This window comes from Zootoca vivipara, chromosome 11, assembly GCF_965207765.1.
Source record: "Zootoca vivipara chromosome 11, rZooViv2.hap1.1, whole genome shotgun sequence".
NCBI classification, from domain to species: Eukaryota; Metazoa; Chordata; class Lepidosauria; order Squamata; family Lacertidae; genus Zootoca; species Zootoca vivipara.
In genome coordinates, this window is record NC_142594.1 from 7,914,211 (window position 1) to 7,935,075 (window position 20,865).

At 45.4% G+C, this 20,865-nt stretch overlaps 1 protein-coding gene across 7 annotated transcripts in view; it reads left to right on the forward strand.

Annotated features, from left to right (window-relative positions):
• The window catches only part of PDE1C (phosphodiesterase 1C), a 300,153-nt gene that overhangs the window by 253,693 nt on the left and 25,595 nt on the right, over positions 1 to 20,865 (forward strand). For 4 of the 7 annotated variants that reach the window (XR_009558360.2, XR_004693428.3, XM_088653441.1 and 1 more), the window contains exons 11-16: positions 1,642 to 1,743; positions 2,824 to 2,944; positions 4,891 to 4,972; positions 9,641 to 9,761; positions 11,489 to 11,664; positions 14,098 to 14,397. Coding sequence is in view for 5 of the 7 variants with exons in the window: in XM_088653441.1 (XP_088509567.1) it covers positions 1,642 to 1,743; positions 2,824 to 2,944; positions 4,891 to 4,972; positions 9,641 to 9,761; positions 11,489 to 11,664; positions 14,098 to 14,397 (902 nt within the window). In the remaining 2 variants the exon portion in view is untranslated. Of the gene's footprint in view, positions 1 to 1,641; positions 1,744 to 2,823; positions 2,945 to 4,890; positions 4,973 to 9,640; positions 9,762 to 11,488; positions 11,665 to 14,097; positions 14,502 to 17,586; positions 17,637 to 20,865 lie in introns of those variants that run through there. The other 3 variants (XM_060280589.2, XM_088653443.1, XM_088653444.1) reach the window with 2 other exon arrangements.

Below are 20,865 nucleotides of genomic sequence, written 5' to 3' on the forward strand. Positions count from 1 at the left end.
CCTCAATATACTACAGAACCAGAGAAAAATCTTCTATGCTGGAATCGAGTGCATCATTTTCTGAAAGCAGTCTCATGCAGCAACACAACAACAAGGTTTTGTTTAGAAGAGTGCTTTTGTTGCTCAGGTTCCGCTTGCAGGCTGGCCACTGTGAGGACTGGATGTTGAACTAAATGGACCTTTTGCCTCATCCAGAAAGCTCTTCTCAAACCCAAGCAAAGCCTGTCTCTTTCTGAGAGTTCCGAAATATTGAACTTCAGCCTGAATGACCTTAAACATGACACCAGGCAGTCTAAAATATCTCTCCCACACATATTTGGCTTTAGGTGTGAATTGGGCTACAGCATTAGCAAGCCAACACACATTGTAAGCTGGGGCTGTAGATCATTTGCTGGTGGGCAACATTGCATTTGTAGCAACTAGCATTCAATTAACATGGGAGTAGTTCCTTAGCATCGGTTACCATAAACTTGCAACATGGACCCCTTTTTCCCAGAAAAGGGTGAGAAAGAGACTGGCTCCCACATACCTCACAATATTTGGCACGATGTGCGGTGCCCAGTATTGTTTTTGTTGGCACCCGTCTGCCTCAAGACGCAGTGGAGTGCGCCTCCGGGAGTGAAGTCAAACCTCTGTATTAGTAGCACCAAAGTGACCTCCACAGGGCACAAGCCTGGGCAATGTATTTGGGGATCCTGAGCTGCTCTTGGCTTTACTGAAGTGGACGAAAGGAAAGCAGAGCAATGCTTGGCACCTGCTTGGCTGCAAAAGGTGCTGGAAGAAGGCATACAAGGTGTGGCCTTCTCTTCTCCCAGCGGAGGTTTAGGACCAGGTTGATGCCCCAACCTTCCTTCCAGAGCATGTGCATAAGCTACCTTCTTGACGTTGGACCCACTTCTGGTCTCATCCACTCAATCTGCCAGAGCTTGTATTTGCATGTAGGGGAAGTCCCTAAACCAATGAGGGTTTGAGACCCATCAGCTACCCTCACCTGATTTCGCCGGCCAGTCAAAGCCATTCCCAGGGTGTGGCCACTGTCACATGCTGACAGATTCTAGGAGTCACAGGTGCGAGCTAAGTGCAGGGTGGGGAGAAAAGGTTGTGATGTGCCCCCAGCCAGAGAAACTACCCCTCTCCTAACACCCCCCCACACCCTGGGTGCCCAGTATAGATAATAGGGAAATGAAATTGTATCAAGTCCTCAAGTACAATCTACAATTTAGGCTCATTTTTAATCTGGACCTATTAGATGAAGCCCCTCTTTCCTCCCCCAATTTAGGCCTTGTGTAATTTTAGCCTGCTCGGCATCATATTTAAACAGGGCCTGGTGATTCAGGAGCTTTGCGTTTCAAAGAAAACAGAGTGCCCTGATGTCAAGGTTATCTCCTAGCAAGCACGGCTACATCATCTGACTAACTTGCTCACTTCAGGTCCGGTATCTGCAGCAGATATTCCTCTCTGCCCTTAAGCCCCAGGAAAAAAGATAATGTGAAGTGCTCAGTGACGCACATCGGAGTGTACAGCGAGAATGTGATAAATAACTTGTAGATAGAGAAACAAAAGAAGTGTTTCTTACATGTTTCTGTCTCCCTCCCTCCCTCTTCTCCTCCACCTCTTCTTAACTGGATATCTACCCAAAAGAGAATTTAGGACTCTGGTTATTGAGATGGTGTTGGCCACGGATATGTCCTGTCACTTCCAGCAAATCAAAGCCATGAAGAATGCGTTGCAGCAGCCAGAAGGGTGAGTCACCTTGTGACACTGTGCAGAGGGAAGGGCTGTGTTTCCAGCTGGTACTTTGCCACTTCATTAAACAAGCTTCAAAAGCATCCCTCCGAGGGGGAACACAGCATCCTTTCATGTCCGTGCCTATTTCTTTTCACAGCGAGTGAATTCGCACATGCGCACAGACACACTTCGTTCCAGATTGGCAAGGATTAAAACTGAGCATGGATAAAAGTCATCCATCCCTTTGTTGTGGAGAAGCAGCAGCACTAAAAACAGTGGTGGCTGGTCCTTTAGGGCAAGTGGGGCACTGTGCCACTAATGTCAGCCAGCCCCCCACCTGCCTCCCAGAGTCTTACTTAAAACCACTGCCTGTCTGCCTCCTCCTTTTTCTCAGTCTTGGCCTTGTAGGACTCAACAGGGAGAATGATGCAGGCAAAACTAGAATGGGTTGGCTCTGCCTGTCAAAGGTTTTAATAGCCTCGTTTCCTTGTTTCACAGTTGGTTTCCAGTCTCACGGCACGACAATTAATTTATTTTTATTTTTTAAAATAATTTTTATTGGTTTTTTGACATATAACAACAAAACATACATCGCCCACACACCAACCCCGGCATTACCTAAAATAGAAAACAAAAAACACAAATAAAAACATTAACACATCTAAACATAATAAAAAACAAAAAACAAAAACATACATATATAATTCAAAAACCAGTCATCTTTTCTGACATTGTAGGTTGACCTCCTCAGCCCCCCTTACTGTGGTTCATCTTATACTCTCTTTGGCAATTTCTTAATCATCATCTTAACATTGTTTCTTTCTATCTTAAACATGTTTATAACTTTTAAAATTTACACCAAAATTCTATAATTATCCTTTTCATTATAGATTACATATTTATCATCTATGACATCATACTCCTCTTTCCTTACATATTATATTTCTGCCTTAAACATACTTCTTCATTTAATTCATATTATAAAATTCTTAATCTGCTTTTACACTATACTAAACTAAAAAATCTCTTCCTTCATACCCACACCTCTCTTCTAAGAACTCGACAATTAATTCATACCACTGTTTGCATTTGCAGAATTGACAAACCGAAAGCCTTATCGCTGATGTTGCATACAGCTGACATCAGTCACCCCGCCAAGGCATGGGACCTCCATCACCGCTGGACCATGTCACTGCTAGAAGAGTTTTTCAGACAGGTAACTTGGAAAAATTAAGCTGCTTTTCTTTCTTTCCATGTTATTTGGGTAGCACTTCACTTCTTTATTTACATGCTACATTGGGTAGCATCTTATTACTGCCTTTGTTGACATCGCAATTGCCTGAAATATTTTTGTTGTGGGTGCTGAGTACCCACAATGCAGGGCCCTCAACGCAACGCCTGAAGTCTCACAAGGCCTTGGAGAGCATCTCTGAGGCCTCGCCGCCGGAAGTCAGGTTCCCTGGTCTCAAGGCCTTGTGAGACCTCGAAACCTGACTGGGGAGCACGTGTGACGTGTCCAAGCTGGCTCCCCCCCCGGGGGGGGGGAATGTCTACTGTCCTTTAGAAAGATGTGGAGGGAAGAGTTTCTCTCCATCCTTTCCCAGCGGAATTCAACACAGGCACCTGTGTGCTTACATCGGATGATCAATAAATACAACGATGAAAATCCTAATAACATAGCATATCCTATGCCCAGGTGGTGCTGTGGGTTAAACCACAGAGTCTAGGGCTTGCTGATCAGAAGTTCGGCGGTTCGAATTCCTGCAACGGGGTGAGCTCCCGTTGCTCGGTCCCAGCTCCTGCCAACCTAGCAGTTCGAAAGCACATCAAAGTGCAAGTAGATAAGTAGAGTCGGACACGACTGGACCTGATGGTCAGGGGCCCCTTTACCTTTACGCCCAGTTCAGATGTGACAACAGGGCATGATTTGTTGCTGTAAGCTGTCGTGAGCCAGCATGAGCTTTGGGCTCACATTCTCCCCCTCCCCTTGAAAGGAGGAGATATAAAGCTTTTATTCCTGGCTTGTTCTACATCACAGTTTCCCATTTTGTTTTACTCCCAAGCTTGTCCTCAAGGCATAAATCTCCCCCCTGCATGTGCAGAGGGGAGAGGAGAGAGTATATAGCTCCATCGCTCATACTAGCTTGTCCTAATAGCAGCATGCTATTGTCGTTATGTCTGAACCAGGCCAGAGTGTGTTCATTTCTTCACAGAAAGCCCTGTTGCAGCTACATATCCTTTTGAACATTCCAGTCATTCATAAAAGGCCAGAGTATGCTCATTGTCCCATTAATTACTCATGTTTCATGTGTAATATTGTGACTCGGTCTCGGTCCAGTATACCTGAAAGAGCGTCTCCACCTCCATCATTCTGCCCGGACACTGAGGTCCAGCACCGAGGGCCTTCTGGCGGTTCCCTCGTTGCAAGAAGCCAAGTTGCAGGGAACTAGGCAGAGGGCCTTCTCGGTGGTGGCGCCTACCCTGTGGAATGCCCTCCAAACAGATGTCAAAGAGAAAAACAACTACCAGACTTTTAGAAGACATCTGAAGGCAGCCCTGTTCATGGAGGCTTTTAATGTTTAATAGATTATTGTGTTTTATTTTTCTGTTGGAAGCCGCCCAGAGTGGCTGGGGAAACCCAGCCAGATGGGCGGGGTATAAATAATAAATTATTATTATTATTATTATTATTATTATTATTGTTATTGAGTATTTGCGTGGACCAAGGCAAGGGCGTCTCCCCCCCCCATCACTTGGCAACTTTGCCTCTCTCCCTCCATGTCCTCAGGCTTCATGACAATCTGTTTTGGAAACACAAAACTGTTTCCAAAGCACCTTTCGATAGGACATTGGAACAAGGGGAGGCGGAGAAATCTGCTGCCCCTTATTTATTTTTTTTAAAAAAGAGCCAAAGTCTCACTGAATATATCTCTGCTTCTAGGCTGCAATCTACACGAGCGGATGAAATTATAGGCAGTCTTGCAGACATTATGTACTTTTTGCACCCAGTATCAATATATTGGCTAAGATCACAGTGCACCGGGAGTTTTTCCTGCGCAAGTCTCGTGTAAATGGCTGCAAAGTGAACAAGAACATGACTTACGCCCTTTACGTCCCTGCTTTGTACAAATCTTCTTTTTGTTCTTTCTCTTCATTCTTCAGGGTGACAAAGAAGCAGAACTAGGGCTTCCTTTTTCCCCTTTGTGCGACCGTAAATCCACCATGGTTCCTCAGTCTCAAGTAGGTAAGTACACCCAGAAAGACTACATTTCCAAAGTGGGGAGGAAGGAGAATTTGGCCACAAAGACACTGCAAAAGGGAAAGTAAGAAGGGAGAAAGGGGGAATTGCCTAAAGCACAGTTTATGTTCTTGCTTGGGTGAACCATCCAAGGAATTTTCATGGAAGCCAGGTCATATTTCAGATCTGGCTATAGTTCAGTAGAATTTTTGTGCTTTGTATCAATAAAGACCCAGCTATATCACCTGGAACCTGTGGTTAAAAGGGTCTAATGTCCCGAGACCTTGGACAGCTGCTATCAGCCAGAGCAGGTAATATGCAGAGTTGGCGGCAATATTTGACCTTTAATAAAAAGACTTGTATCCATTGCCCAAATCAATGGAGAATTAATGGCAAATTATGTCATTAGCAAAGGCAATTATGGCAAACGAAGCAAGCACTCAGTCAGTACTAGAGGGCTGATTTATACAGTCCTGTGCTGCTTAGCCTTTTATTTAATTTGCGGAAGCTTACTGCATCTAACCGGCATTAATAATCACATTCTCTTTGTAAATCTCATGCTCTAACATTTTAGAATATTCATTTCTCAGTCTGCTGCTCAGTGGGCAATTGTCTAATGACTTTATAGAGTGACTGTGATTGAATTAAGAACTATCATATCCCTCCCCCCCCAATTTCCTATCCACCAATGTAAGTTTCCCACATCAAAGCTTGTTCCAAAGAAGTGAATGGAAGAGAATGTCATTGTTCACCTTATGCCACTGATAGAAATTTTCTGATGAAGTATAGTTGGTGTTATTTTTCTTACAAGACGTACCATACAATCAAACATCTGGGGCTGAGTTACCCTCTGCACCCAGAGAAATGCTTTCACAGGTGAAATCAAGCAATTTAACTTTCAAGGCTTGTTTTTAAAGACCGGCTTATTTTCTAAGGGCGGTATTTCACCACGAGTCCAGTGCCAATATCTGAAAATCCAGTCTGCTCTCTCATCAGTCAGGCCAAATTGCTGCAGAACAGCAAGCCAAGAATGTTCTATTGCTCAACAGGAAGCTTAAAAGATGCAAACGCTTTTTCTTCTCTCCGAGGCTGTGGGAGGCTTGTTTGATTGGAGACTTTGCTCCTTGTTGTCATCAGTGCCTTTTTGCACTGATTAGTGTAGCGACATCCTTTCATTTTTGCCCTTTGCCTGGCAAGGAGAAAGCCCACACTTTCTGAACGTGCTGGGCAAACACTGACGATCACATGGAGTTTATGCCACGCCAAGATAGCTGAACCTGCTGTGCATTAACTAACTGGTCCCTGGTTTCTTTTTAAAAATGTTGGTCAGGAACAAAGTCCTATCTTAGGTGATTCCCAAACTGCACTACTGACCACCTACAGTGTTTTATCCACTCTCAGCTTTCACGTTTCTGCTTGCTGGTGACGGCAGCGGCCTCTCCCTCCTCCTCCTCCTCCTCCTGTTCATGCACTTGAGTGTCTTTGCTTCCACTCAGGGATGAAGTGATGGGAGCGTTGCTGCTTCCATTTTGAGGGATGCAGATGCAGTTGAGCCACTGCTAGAGTTCCCAACTGGTGGGTCACTGCTGCTTAACTTGGAGAGAGAGGGGGGTAGGGGAGAGATGGCAGGGAGGTTGGCGCGGTGAAAATTTGCCAGCAGGAGCACTGGATTTGCTCCGCCAGCGCATTTGCTCCGCACCAACCTGCTTGCTGCCTGTGCCCTACCCCTTTCCCTCTCAATAAGTGATAGTCCCAGGAAGCTCTCAGTGGCTCCTCCCCACCTAGTGAACTGCTTCGGTTGGAAGGTAAAACACTGAGACAGGGGAGATTGCACACAGGAGCTCTTGTATAGAAAGCAGGCAGGCCATTTGTGGATCATTTATTGCACTTTTGCAGGCTGTCACGGCATTGGTATGTATCTCCTACCATAGGAGCCAATCCTAGGAGTGGAGGGGTCTTCGTCCCCCCCCCAATAAAATATTTTAGGGGGCTGGGCCCCTCAAAGTTGATGGCTATTGCCATTCAGATGGTGTGCGTGCACTGCTTCATGTGATCGATTTTCTGGGACAGGGCTTACCTACCCCCCCAATATTTTAGTCAAGTTGGAACCCCTGCCCTCCCCATCCCTCCAATCCCTCTTCACTGCCCTTCCCCCACTTGAACTCAGGACATTTCCTCCATCAGCTTGGTTTCACTTTTTTAAAAAATGCAATAGTGTGAGAACTGGATGTTGGACGAAATGGGCCTTTGGGCTGATCCAGCGGGGCTCCCCTTACGTTTCCATTTTACATGTCAGCACCAGATTTCGGTCCACAGGGCGCCGAGCTGAGGGGCGTGTGCAAAATTGAGAAGATGGGCCTTTTTTTGATGACAAAGGCAGCTTGGGACAAAAACTTGTGTGTTAAGACAAGTTGAGAAGATCCGTTTGGAGGCGTCAAATTTTGGCCAATAATAATAATAATAATAAATTTATTATTTATACCCTGCCCATCTAGCTGGGTTTCCCCAGCCACTCTGGGCGGCTTCCAACAAAATATTAAAATACAATGGTCTGTTAAACATTAAAAGCTTCCCTAAACAGGGCTGCCTTCAGGTGTCTTCTAAAAGTCTGATAGATGTTTTTCTCTTTGACATCTGGTGGGAGGGCGTTCCACAGGGCGGGCGCCACCACCGAGAAGGCCCTCTGCCTGGTTCCCTCTAACTAGGGTGCCATATTATGAAAGATTAGCAAAGCCTATCCCTGCACACGTTTAGGTGTACATTTTTTAAAATATGATTGTATACATAAAAATACCCAGGACCCAGGTGGCGCTGTGGTTAAACCACTGAGCCTAGGGCTTGCTGATCAGAAGGTCGGCGGTTCAAAACCAGCACCTTAAACCTGATCCTGTACTCCACCAGGAGCCAGTGCAGCTGGTAAAGCACTGGATGAATGTGATCCCGCGGCCGGGACCCTGTAAGGAGCCTTGCCGCGGCATTCTGCACCCGCTGGAGTTTCTGGGTCAGCTTTAAGGGCAACCCTGCGTAGAGCGAGTTACAATAGTCAAGCCTGGAGGTGATCGTCGCATGGATCACTGTGGCCAGATCGGGGCGAGAGAGGTAAGGGACCAACTGCTTGATGCGGCGGAGATGGAAAAATGCCACCTTTGCTGTGGATGCAACCTGCGCCTCCATGGAAAGGGAGGCGTCAAAGGTTACACCCAAACTCTTGAGAGAAGGCGCTGGTACCAATTGAGCCCCTGCAAAAGATGGGAGTTGGCCCCCCAACCCCATGTCGCCCCGACCTAGCCAGAGGACCTCTGTCTTCGAAGGATTTAGCTTCAGCCGGCTCCCACGTAGCCATCCAGCCACAGCTTCCAAGCACCTGGTGAGTGTGTCCGGGGCCGAGGCAGGGCAGCCGTCCATCAACAGATAGATCTGGGTGTCATCAGCATATTGATGACAACCCAGCCCAAAACTCCGGACAATCTGGGCAAGGGGGCACATAAAGATATTAAAAAGCATTGGGGAAAGGATTGCGCCTTGCGGGACTCCACACACCAAGGGGTGCCGCGGCGACAACTCCCTCCCTAGCGCCACTCTCTGTCCCCGACCTGAGATGAAGGAACGCAGCCATTGTTGGACTGTGCCCTGAATCCCCACGTCGGCAAGGCGGTGGTCTAAAAGTTCATGATCGACCATGTCGAAGGCTGCTGACAGGTCTAAAAGGTGAGTACTTCTGCAGAATACCCTCTGAGGTTATTTGTGGACTGGGAGGAAGGGAGGAGGCAGAATGGGACTGCTAGTGTAGGCTTCAAACCACAGATGATACATGGAAGATGATTTAGGAACCACTGCTCAGTCTAAATGGTTGTTCTGATTACTTTCATTTCCTGATATAAAAGCTAAGATATAATGACTCCTAGCTGATGGAAAGTGGGTTCCGTGTCCCATGCAAACTAAATTAAATAAGTGGATTATGGGAAATTGTAATTACATTTGACATTAGCGGTCATATTTTTTATAGCAAGGATGGTGTTTCTTTAGACATTTCTGTAACATAGCACCCAAATTGTTTAATTTGCTCTGCAAATGGTGAATAATACATAAACACTGGTTTCAAATTTTCCTGCTCTGAAATATGCACCCTATACCACAAGATACTTACTTTTGATAATAAGCCTTCCTTAGTAGCCAATTTATGTTATTATATTATTCATCCAAAACGACCTAATAGCTGAACATCAGGTTTGATTTACAGAAAATACATGAAATTACCTCTGATAACTCTTGCCAGTAAGTAAAATGCAGAGTTTAGATTAGTAAAGTGCAAGGGAAGCTACGTGCCACTTTTCCTTGCACACTTCACGGCCACGAAGCATTCCTAGCTTTGTTATTACAGCATTTCCACAAATTTCATCCTCCAAGCTGGGTCAGACTCATCACCAGCTGTACTTGGAATTTGACTCAGATTCCCACAAAGCCCACACAAAACAATCTCGGTCCCATCTGCCGTGTGCCGAACTGCAGCAAATTATTTCCACTGTTTTAAAGAATAATCTTACAATTAGATGTTTAATGCCTGTGCGAGGATTCACACTGTTTGTGAGCATTTGACGCATTTCCTGCAGGTATTTCTTTATGAATATTGACGCCAGTGTAGCTGATCCTCTTGCCTTTGTGTGTCTTTTTCAGGTTTTATTGATTTCATTGTGGAGCCCACTTTCACTGTGCTGACTGACATGACAGAGAAGATTGTAACACCTCTCATTGAGGAAGCCTCCCACTCTGGCATGACAGGGTTTAGGCGTTCCAGGTATGATACTTTTCCATTGAGAGCTCAGCTCCCACTTCTCTTGAACTTAATGGTTGGAATCTGGAGCCCCCATTCAGGGCCACCCCCAAACTTCTGCCGCCTGAGGCGGAACGGCAAATGGTGACTCATCCTGATATCAAGTCAAGGTGCATAGTGCCCAAGGCCAACGTTATTCTGGTACCTAAGGCAGAAAAATCTCACCCTGCCATAGTTGTAAACATGCAGCAACAACAAATTAAATTAAACTAACAACTTCAGGACACCGAAAAATGGTTGCCTGATACAGCAGCCTCACTCTGTCCAATGACAGAGCCGGCCCTGTTTCATGTGCACAGAAGCTTCTCAACTACAAGAAGGGAATGAAGAAATGTTCAAGCCATGTCCCAAAGTTTCTCTTCTTATAGAAGGCACACATGGAGCTTGGGAGAACCTTTTTATTTCTAGTAAATATGGCTAATAATCTATATGTAATTAACTTTATGGCTAAAGAGGGAAGAATGTAGCAATGCTTGATAGACCATGAAATGTATTCAGTTATTGTCCTACTGGAGTAAGACAGGATCGTATAGCTTATGTCCCAATGGCTGGATGGGAAATATTTACTTTATGAGGATAACTTCATCATGGTGAGGATGGATAACATTTAAGGGATACATTAAGATCCCCTTCAATTCCAGATGTTGCATACAGTGGTCAACCCATGTTTTCTAAAGTGGCCAGGCAATGTTCCAAATTGACACATATAATAGGACGATTAGAGGACCATTAGATGAATAAAATTAACAAGAGAAAGGTTTCAGTCAGATAATGATAAACTCTTCTAGATAAAGTTCTACACAACCTTTAGATATTGCAAGTTTGCTACATGCAATAGTTGGACATGCAATTACATGGACTTGTTGGATTTAGAAAATGGTTTATTTATATGACCTTCCTGGTGCGCCTAGTGGCTTGGCAAATCCAGATTGCCATTGCTCATGTTGAAATGGTTTTCTGAGTTTTTCACGTCATTCATCACCAATGAGGCCATTTGCCATGTCTGACCCATCCTGGCTCTTGCTTGGAAATTGCCCAGCATTGAAAAAAGACTCAGGACCAAGGCAAAATTGCTACTCCGAAGGGTTTAGTCCCCCCCCCCTCAAGATGCGAGCACCTTCTTAGCCAGTCCAAACAGGGTTGAAATCTGGGTAAATCCCTCCAGACTAGGAGGATGGATGAAGGTAAAGGTAAAGGGACCCCTGACCATTAGGTCCAGTCGCGGATGACTCTGGGGTTGTGGCGCTCATCTCGCTTTACTGGCCAAGGGAGCCGGCGTACAGATTCCGGGTCATGTGGCCAACATGACTAAGCCGCTTCTGGCAAACCAGAGCAGCGCACGGAAATGCCATTTACCTTCCCGCTGGAGCAGTACCTATTTATCTACTTGCACTTTTGACGTGCTTTCCAACTGCTAGGTTGGCAGGTGCAGGGACCGAGCAATCTGAGCTCACCCCGTCGCAGGGACTCAAACCAATGACCTTCTGATCGGCAAGCCCTAGGCTCTGTGGTTTAGACCACAGCGCCACCCACATCCCTCAGCAGGAGGATGGATAGGAAAGCTCAATAGGAGAAAGGGTCAAGTTAGTGAATGAAGAAAATGGACATTTTGCTCCTAAAGTCCCTTTAGCATCTATGCTCCGGGTCTATCTGGATACAATATTAATGCCTTTTATCTTGTTCTCCCCCAGTCTGAATAGCATTAGCCCCTCAGAAGTTAAAAGATCAAGTGTAAAGAGTACTGGATCAGAAGGAAGTGCCTCTCTCAACTGCTCCATTCTCACTGTGGACTTCAAAGGTTTCAAAAGCACCTGGACTGAGGTGGTGCAACAAAACCGGGAAAAGTGGAAAGCACAAGCAACCAAAGGTAACAACAAGCTACATAGAACTTTCAAAATACTTGGGATTTTGATGGTGTCTGTGTGTCTATATATATGGGGAAAGCTTCTATGTTGGAAAGGACCTTAAGATTTCAGTGCATCTCTAAGTGAACACACGTTGTAAAGATGTGATTATGCAGCTGGGAGAGCCTGTCAGAACAAAAATGCATCCAGCTGTTTCCAGAAACTGCAGATCGTGGGTGCCTGTCGTATCTCTACATCAGTGTTTCCCAAACTTGGGCTGTTTTTGGACTACAGTTCCCTTCATTCCTGACCACTGGTCTTGCTAGCTAGGGATGATGGGATTTGTAGTCCAAAAACAGCTGGAGACCCAAGTTTGGGAAACATTGGGGGTTGGACTGGATGGCCCTTGTGGTCTCTTCCAACTCTATGATTCTATGATTGCTCTGCAGGAATGCTTTCCCCCAGAACAGGAGCAGCCACACTAAATGCCCGGCTCCAAGTTACTGTGGAGTATTGAGTAGGCTTCTGAGATCTTTGGAACTTGCAGGAGATACTCTCCCCCACACTATAGTGTTCTACTGGGTATGATGTGGGTGACACTGTGGCCTAAACCACTGAGCCTCTTGGGCTTGCCGATCAGAAGGTCGGCGGTTCGAATCCCTGCGACAGGGTGAGCTCCCGTTGCTCTGTCCCAGCTTCTGCCAACCTAGCAGTTCAAAAGCACACCAGTGCAAGTAGATAAATAGGTAGCGCTGCGGTGGGAAGGTAAACGGCATTTCCGTGCACTGTTTCCGTCACGGTATTCCGTTGCGCCCGAAGTGGTTTAGTCATGCTGGCCACATGACTCAGAAAGCTGTCTGCGGACAAACGGCGGCTCCCTTGACCTGAAAGCGAAATGAGCACTGCAACCCCATAGTCACCTTTCACTGGACTTAACCATCCAGGGATCCTTTACCTTTATCTTACTAGGTATATAAGGGATAGGCACTTATATGTTAATACTAACACCTTGACCTTGGCCTGGTATCAAATTGGCAGACAGCACAAACTCCTGCAGGCATATGCCAGTGGTAGTTGTCCTCTAAAAACCCCCTACTTTCTGCACCAGCCACAGACTCCAGATTAACACCAAGGGTGGCCCCACACTTAGTGCATTGCAGTAATCCAACCATGAGCTTATGAATGCATGGACAACTGTGGTCCAGCTATGCTTGTTTTGCAAACATTGTTTCATTGCAGAACTCCATTGCTACATTCACGTAAGTGCAAATTTCAAAGGACGACTATGTCTCAGTTCCCATATTGTTTCACAAAGTGTGGATTTGACCATTTCAGCTTTAAATGTGAACTGAATAATTTTTTCCTCCATCCTTACTGCTGATTGCAAATGTGCTTATGACAGCAGTCATTAATGGAATGGCAAATATCAAAGCACTGTAACCTTTTGACAGCAGATTCAAGTGATGGTTGTGACAGCTGTCTGGGAACAAAAAGGTTTCCACTTAAACTATCCCACCCATGTAGAACACGGTACTTGCCCCTTTTGTAAGATAACACCACTAGAAAGTTGTATATATTGTTTCTGCTCTTAAGTGCCTTCTGATAGGCGAGTATTTACTGCAAGCTCCTTTTGCTTAAAATGTTGCTATTAAATAGATGCAAAGTAGGAAACAGAATTAGCATATGCCCCCAAGAACAAAATACTAAAAAGAACCCACACTAAGACAGGATATAAGTTCAGTATTCATTCTGACACTATTAGGCAAGTTGGATTTCTGGCTGTAACACACACAGAGAGATCTAGAAGTAATGGGTGGATTTTTCTTCTTTTCTTTTAAAAAAAGCAGGTTCATATTCCTGACAATGGCTGTTCAACAGACTCTCGGGAGGTGGGTGGGGGCCTCTCCATTGGCAAAAGTATTTAAACAGAAGTGGGAGAATAAAGGGTGCCGTGGCTGCAAGATTGGAAGTTGGATCGGATGCCCTCCAAGATTTCTTCCAACTCGAAGAGCTTGTCCACACTTTACTTGTGCCAAGTGTTTTCATCTTGTCTAGGAATGGGTCTGAGAGGTTTTTTGTTTGCCCCATAACTTTCCCTGGGAAGACCTGCTCTTTACTGCTGGATCGGCGCAAATGTCAATACACAGAAAACCCATCTGTTGTTTGCTGTGATTCGGCGGTCAAGAGCGGGTTTTCCTGGGGGGAAGTGGCGGGCAAGTGGAAGTGTGAAGGGGGCCTAACATTCTGTGATTCTACAAACATGCTTAGGATGGCGGTCTTAGTCACCTGGTGAGATGGGCAGGACCTGTGAGCATATTGCTGAACTGCAGCCTCCATCATTCCTGACCATGGGCTATGTATGCTGGGGCTGCGGAGAGGAGAGTTGCCCTCCTGACTGATGGTTTCTCTCCCCCTCCTGCCATTCATTGTTGTCCTTGCTTTTGCCGAGGGTGCAGAAGAGAAAGCCAAGAAAGAGGCCGAGGAGAATGTTCAACAGGGAACGGATGACAAGAAAACGGAAGACGGCGAAGGGAAAAATCCGGCTGAGGAAACCACTGCCCCCAAGTCAGAGAGTAGTAAAGAAGGCAATTCGGGAGAAAGCAAGAGCACGGAAGCCAGCAAGACTAATGTGAATGGGACTCGCCAAACGGCTGGTAGCAAACACGAAGCTTCCCAAGGGAAAAATGCAACTCAGGTGGGAAAGGAGTCAGAGTCCAAGGCGGCACCGGGAGAACAAAAGCGGCTTGTACAGAATGGTAAGTCCTTGTACTGGCATGCGCAGAAGCAAATGCACTTTTTATTTGTATGGTGCCTTGAGCAACTCCTTTGTGGAGAGAAAAGTGGGATAGAAGTGTTTTAAATAATAAGCAAACAAATAATGCAATGTTGAGCTCATATCTTTGAGAGATTTGGAGAAGGCGACAGGTGGGGGCAGATGAGGTTTTTATAGCCATGCCACCCCAGTCTTGCTTTCTAAAATGCACTCTAATGATATCCTAGAATGAGTGAAAGAAAAAAGGGTCTGTGTGAGATCTCTCTCTCTCTCTCTCTCTCTCTCTCTCTCTCTCTCTCACACACACACACACACACACACACACACACACACACAGAGAGAGAGAGAGAGAGAGAGAGAGAGAGAGAGAGAGAGAGAGAGAGAGAGAGAGAATGGACATGCACACACACACAGAGGTTAGAGCTGTCTTTTTTGTTCAGTTTGTTGCTGTTGTCATTGCAAAAGATAATGGCTCTCAATATAAATGAATTAATGAGAGAATCAAATGAGACATCTCATTTAGCTGGATATTGCACTTAAGTGCACTTTTGCTGCCGCTGCTACTGCTGCTGGCTCATTTCTGCTGTGTCATTCCCTGGGACACTAGTTTAGTGGCCTGTACAGTTTTTGAAGGGAACTTTAATGTAATGATACACAACATTAATCTCCTTGGATGCATAAGAGCGCTTTTCTTTGCTGGACTTAAATCTCATTCTGGGGGATTGTTCCTGTTCTCTGGGGATAGTTTCATCATTTCTTTTCAGAGTTCATTATACTCACCATTCCACCATGCGGCTAGAAGAACAGCTCTTATAAGTCCCTTAAGCTACCCTATTCATTAGGAAATTCAATTCTGCAAATGTGCGCAGTCTCCTTGCCTTAGGAAAAGCTTCTGTGTCTTTTCAGAGGATAGACTTTGTGAGCGTAATATTCATGTGGATATTCCAGATCCTTGCCCTTTTGCAGTCTTTGTCTTTGGTTGTTGAAGGGAAATGTTAATATCTCTTTAGCGCTGGTCCTGCTGATTACACGAAAACCTTCAAATGCTCAGTTACAGCTGGTAAATGATCTCTGGAAGTTTTGCAAGTTGGTGTTCACTGAAGCCTGGGAACTATTTCCTCTTCAGAGAATGGCGCATTATGTTCAGCTTGGTGCCGACCCTATACAAAGTCATTTCGGGACAGAGAGACAGATGCATGTAACTCCAAGCCTTTAAATGACATGAAATGAATATGTTGAGGAGCTGTGGCATGCGGATTTGACACTTCTGTACTGTGAAGTGTGGCTTATCTCCACACTGGTGTTACCAGTGAGGCTGTGCATCTTCCCTTTTCATTTTTCAGGGCAAAGTTTTCTTTCCAGAAAACACCAACCCAAAACCTCTTGCTTGTTCAAGATATTTGCTGCATCTCTTTCCCCTGCTGCCCGAAGCGGCTGTGGTTTCATTACCGTTTTGGTTATTCTCAGCAAGAGTAAAATGGAGGCCGCCCATTCAATCAGTGGTCGCAAGGGGATGTCGCGACTTCAGAGCGCTGCATATTTGCATAAGCAAGTTCAGCTATGCAACCGTGTCACCCAGGCAGCACAGAAGGCAGGAAATGGTTGCCAGATCAGTATCCCTCTTGCTCCGAATGAGGAAACACTTGTGTATGCTCCCCTCTCCAAACTGTAGCAAAGGAGCACAGTAGAAAGCGTGTATCATTTCAGCTCTGCACGCATGTGTATACAGATAGTATGCACATGCATACCTTGTACCTTGATCGTATGCACATGCATACCTTGTACCTTATATGATCGTACCTTGGATCCTGAACGCCTTGGAACTCAGACATTTTGGCTCCCAAACGCCGCAGACCCGGAAATGATTGTTCTGCTTTGTGAACGTTCTTTTGGAAGCTGAACGTCCAGCGGGGCTTCCGCGGCTTCTGATTGGCTGCAGGAGCTTCCTGCAGCCAATCTGAAGCCACAATTTGGTTTTCGAACATTTTAGAAGTTGAACGGACTTCCGGAACGGTTCTGTTCAACTTCCGAGGTATGACTGTACTTACATACATGGTACATCCTTTGATATAGATGAGGCCAAGACTTCAATTCAAAACTGTTCTGGGGGTGCAATCTGTATGCCATATGCACATATGGTATAGGATAGGGGAGGGAAACCCCCTTTTTTCCTGCTGAGGTCTGTGTTCCCTCTGAAATACTCTAAGGGGAGTAGCCCTTCTGACAGGGGGTGGAGCCAGAGCCAACAATAAGCAAAGCTAGAGACAGACATTTTCCGGATTCCCTTATCCAGAATAAATACCACTTTGCTTCATTTTTCATCATGGCTAGTGTGGTTGCCTGGCTGTTACAGTTGCCATATGCCCTATTTTTCCAGGACACGTCCTCTTTTTCATGGGTATGTAAAATGAATGTCGCCATAGCGATCCGTAGTTGAAAGTAGAAGTTGGCAAATGTGTCCTCTTTTTTGCTCTTCAAAATATGGCAACCCTACTACAGCATAGGCTTCCCAAGCTTAGGCAAGTCTACTCAGATGTAAGGTCCACTGGGTTTAATAAGGTTACTCTCAAATAAGTGTACAGAGGATTTTAATTTATTTTTTAGTGCTACTTACTAATATGGCTCCTGCTCTGAAACCAAGTGAAACTAATTCCTTTCTGACTTAAGCGTGGCTATGTCATTGCAAACACTTTGTCCCTGTAATCAGGCCACACCCACTGGAACTGATCCCATGATGTTGCAACAGACATTGTGTTGGAAACCTCACCAATAGACTAGCTAGCTATGCACTACATAGTGCCTTAGTGGCCGCTTCATGCATTGGCATGCATGTGCATAAGAGTTTCAGAGGCATCCGGTCCTCACATAGAGATTTAGAGACCTGGAGAAGTGTGCTGGACTCTTAAGGCTGACAACATGCTAACGATTTTTTTAGAAAACGTCTCCAAAGGTTAGGGGCAGAAAACAGGGACTATCCTGAATACATAGGGGCAGTTGGACTGTATAGAACAATCTAGTTATATGCCAAATCAGTATGTGTGAATGCTCCTTATGCTCTGTACATTTCTGTCTAAATTAGCCCTGAATACTTTAAATTATAGGAGGCATTTTGCAATCACGTCACACACTGAGGACTTCTCCTTTGTGTGATTTCTGACTTAAAAGGTGATAGTGAGAAGTCAGACAGGAAAGGTCAGGGAAATGCAATAAAGAAACCACAGGGTAAGGATCCAATTTTCTCACATGTTTCTTTATCAGTGCATTTAGCCCAGGCAGCTACTACCTGTCATATGCAGTGAACCAGCTGGGAGAAAAATTAAAATCATTGGTAGGTACTTCTTTGGCACATCCAAAGTTCTATAAGTTTCCCTTTTCATACTAAAACTGACCCAGGCTTATGAAAATCAGGCGAAAATTGAAGGTGTCGCTTTTCTCCATCTAAGCCCATGATACACCAGGGAGTTGATTTTAAAACCGGTAGACTCGTAATCTTGTGAACCGGGTTCGCGTCTCCGCTCCTCCACATGCAGCTGCTGGGTGGCCGTGGGCTAGTCACACTTCTCTGAAGTCTCTCAGCCCCACTCACCTCACAGAGTGTTTGTTGTGGGGGAGGAAGGGAAAGGAGAATGTTAGCCACTTTGAGACTCCTTAGAGTAGTGATAAAGCGGGATATCAAATCCAAACTCTTCTTCTTCTAAAAAGAGGTGGGGGAGAGAAACCACCCTTTGCAGCTTCCTACAAGTAGTGCTATATGTCTTGGGAGTTGGATGAAAAACAGACATATCTTGGTTAATTAAGTAACAGGCTGAAGGCAGCCCTGTTTAGGGAAGCTTTTAATCTTTAAGAAATTAGTGTATTTTAATATTTCTGTTGGAAGCCGCCCAGAGTGGCTGGGGAAACCCAGCCAGATGGGCGGGGTATAAATAATAATAATAATAATAATTATTATTATTATTATTATTATTATTTTCACTCCAAAACAACAATTGATAATTTCAAGTCAACTCTAGCCGGTCTCCCCCCCCCACTTGTTTAGAAATGTGCGCCCTCTTATCAATGACTTGAAATCTGTATGAAAATGGAACGTAGGAAGTGGAACATATGGATATGTTCTTGAAGGAAACAGTAAAACATCTGGGCCTGATTCCATAGCTTTGCCCTGTGCACAGCTGCTCTCAGAAAACAGAACATTTGCTACCCTTTCCGTGCAAACACCATTGTTTGCCAATGTTTTTCTTTCAAAGGCAGCGTGTGTACCGTGGCCACCAATGAAGTGGAATTATCTCATTTTGCAAATTATATCCCCCCAGGAGTTAATTAGACTGCTTATCATGATTTTAATTTTAAAATAGCTAGCTCCTTCTGTGCACCGTACTATTAGAAATTAAGTTCCGCGCCATCAGTTTCAGATTCATTTTGTTAGTGCCTCGCATTGGCACGTACCATTGGAATGGCAAAATCCAGTGTAGGAAGGAGTGGAGGCTGGTTCAACGGGGCACTGCCCCAGTGACACCTCTGCCCTCAGCCAGCCACCAAATCTGCCGTCCTCCAGACGGTGGCACTACCTGCGGTCTTAATAATAATAATTATTATTATTAGTATTTATATGCTGCCTATTTGACTGGGTTGCCCCAGCCACTCTGGGTAGCTTCCAACAAATGAAAACACAGTAAGACTATTTAACTCTGGCACCAACTACTGATGAACCCCCTGCTTTCTGCCCCACAAGTCCTAATGGGCACCAACCACCACTGCAGGTGGTGCTGTGGTCTAAACCACTGAGCCTCTTGGGCTTGCCGATCAGGTCAACGGTTCAAATCCCCGTGACGGGGTGAGCTCCCGTTGCTCTGTCTCAGCTTTTGCCAACCTAGCAGTTCGAAAGCACGCTAGTGCAAGTAGATAAATAGGCACCACTAGACATCCCTGGAAAATAGGGACACTTGGAGGGTCTGTTAAAGTCCCATCTAGGTTGGTCCTACAGTAAAAGCTCATTGATGCCATGAATTGAAAGTTATGGCACGCACATGACTGCTACCAAATACAGTTGCCCTGTGGCTTCATGTACCTGTTTCCAAAATCTCGCACCCCCCCCCCCTGGATCTACTTTTAGTAAACCATTTTTTTCACAATTAAACACAGAGCAGCAAGGAACAGGATTCTGTAACTATATGCTTTCAATGCCATTACTTTTTTTGGGGGGGGGATATATAACACTGCACTGAACCTCTTGACTAAATTGAAATGTTGATGAAACAATTCATCCATTTCCCCATAATGCATTTTCCCATAGATAATCAGCTTCTATTGCTTACCACTTTTGATGGGGACATCTGTGGATGTCTCTATGTGCAGGGAATGACTGATGGAATGTAGTTCAGGATGGGTGGCGATGTGGTCTAAACCACCGAGCCTCTTAGGATTGCTGATCGTAAGGTCAGCAGTACAAATCCGCACGATGGGGTGAGCTCCTGTTGCTGAGTCCCAGCTCCTGCCAACCTAGCAGTTCAAAAGCACAACAGTGTAAATAGATAAATAGGTACCACTGCAGCAGGAAGGTAAACAGCGTTTCCGTGTGCTCTGGTTTCTGTCACGGTGTCCCGTTGCGCCAGAAGCGGTCTAGTCATGTTGGCCACATGGCCCGGAAAGCTGTCTGTGGACAAAGGGCGGCTCCCTTGGCCTGAAAACAAGATGAGCGCCACAACCCCATAGTTGACTGGACTTAATCATCCAGGGGTCCTTCACCTTTTTTCCCTTTTCAGTAGGTATACACGGAACCCACATACCTGGATAAACTCTTTGGGAGTAGAGACAGACATACGGTCAAATATTTTGTGATACTGGAATAGTGCTGCAGGTTTTATGTTTCATTTTCATTCCAAAAGCATTGAAGTGCTCCTTCACACAACCATGTGAACATGTGGCAGCTGAGGAGTTTTTAAATGGGCTTTTAAATGAGCTGCTCTGAACTTCAGTTGGTGATTGCATGGGCTCAAAGGGTTGTATGGATTAACAGACTCCTTTGGGAGGTGGTGGACTCTCCTTCCTTGGAGGTTTTTAAGCAGAGGTTGGACGGCCATCTGTCATGGATGCTCTAGCTGAGATTCCTGCATGGCAGGGGGTGGGACTAGATGACCCTCAGGGTTCACTTCCAACTCTACAATTCTTTGATTATCCAGATTAGGCCATTACTCAACAGCAGGGGTCAGCAATCTTTTTCAGCTGTGGGACGGTCCATCGTCCCTCAGACCATGTGGTGGGCTGGACTATATTTTTGTGTGTGTGTGTGTGTGTGTGTGAATGAATTCCTATGCCCCACAAATAACCCAGAGATGCATTTTAAATAAAAGGACACATTCTACTTATGTAAAAACACACTGATTCCCGGACCATCTGTGGGCCAGATTGAGAAGGCGATTGGGCCGCATCCAGCCCCCGGCCTTAGGTTGCCTAC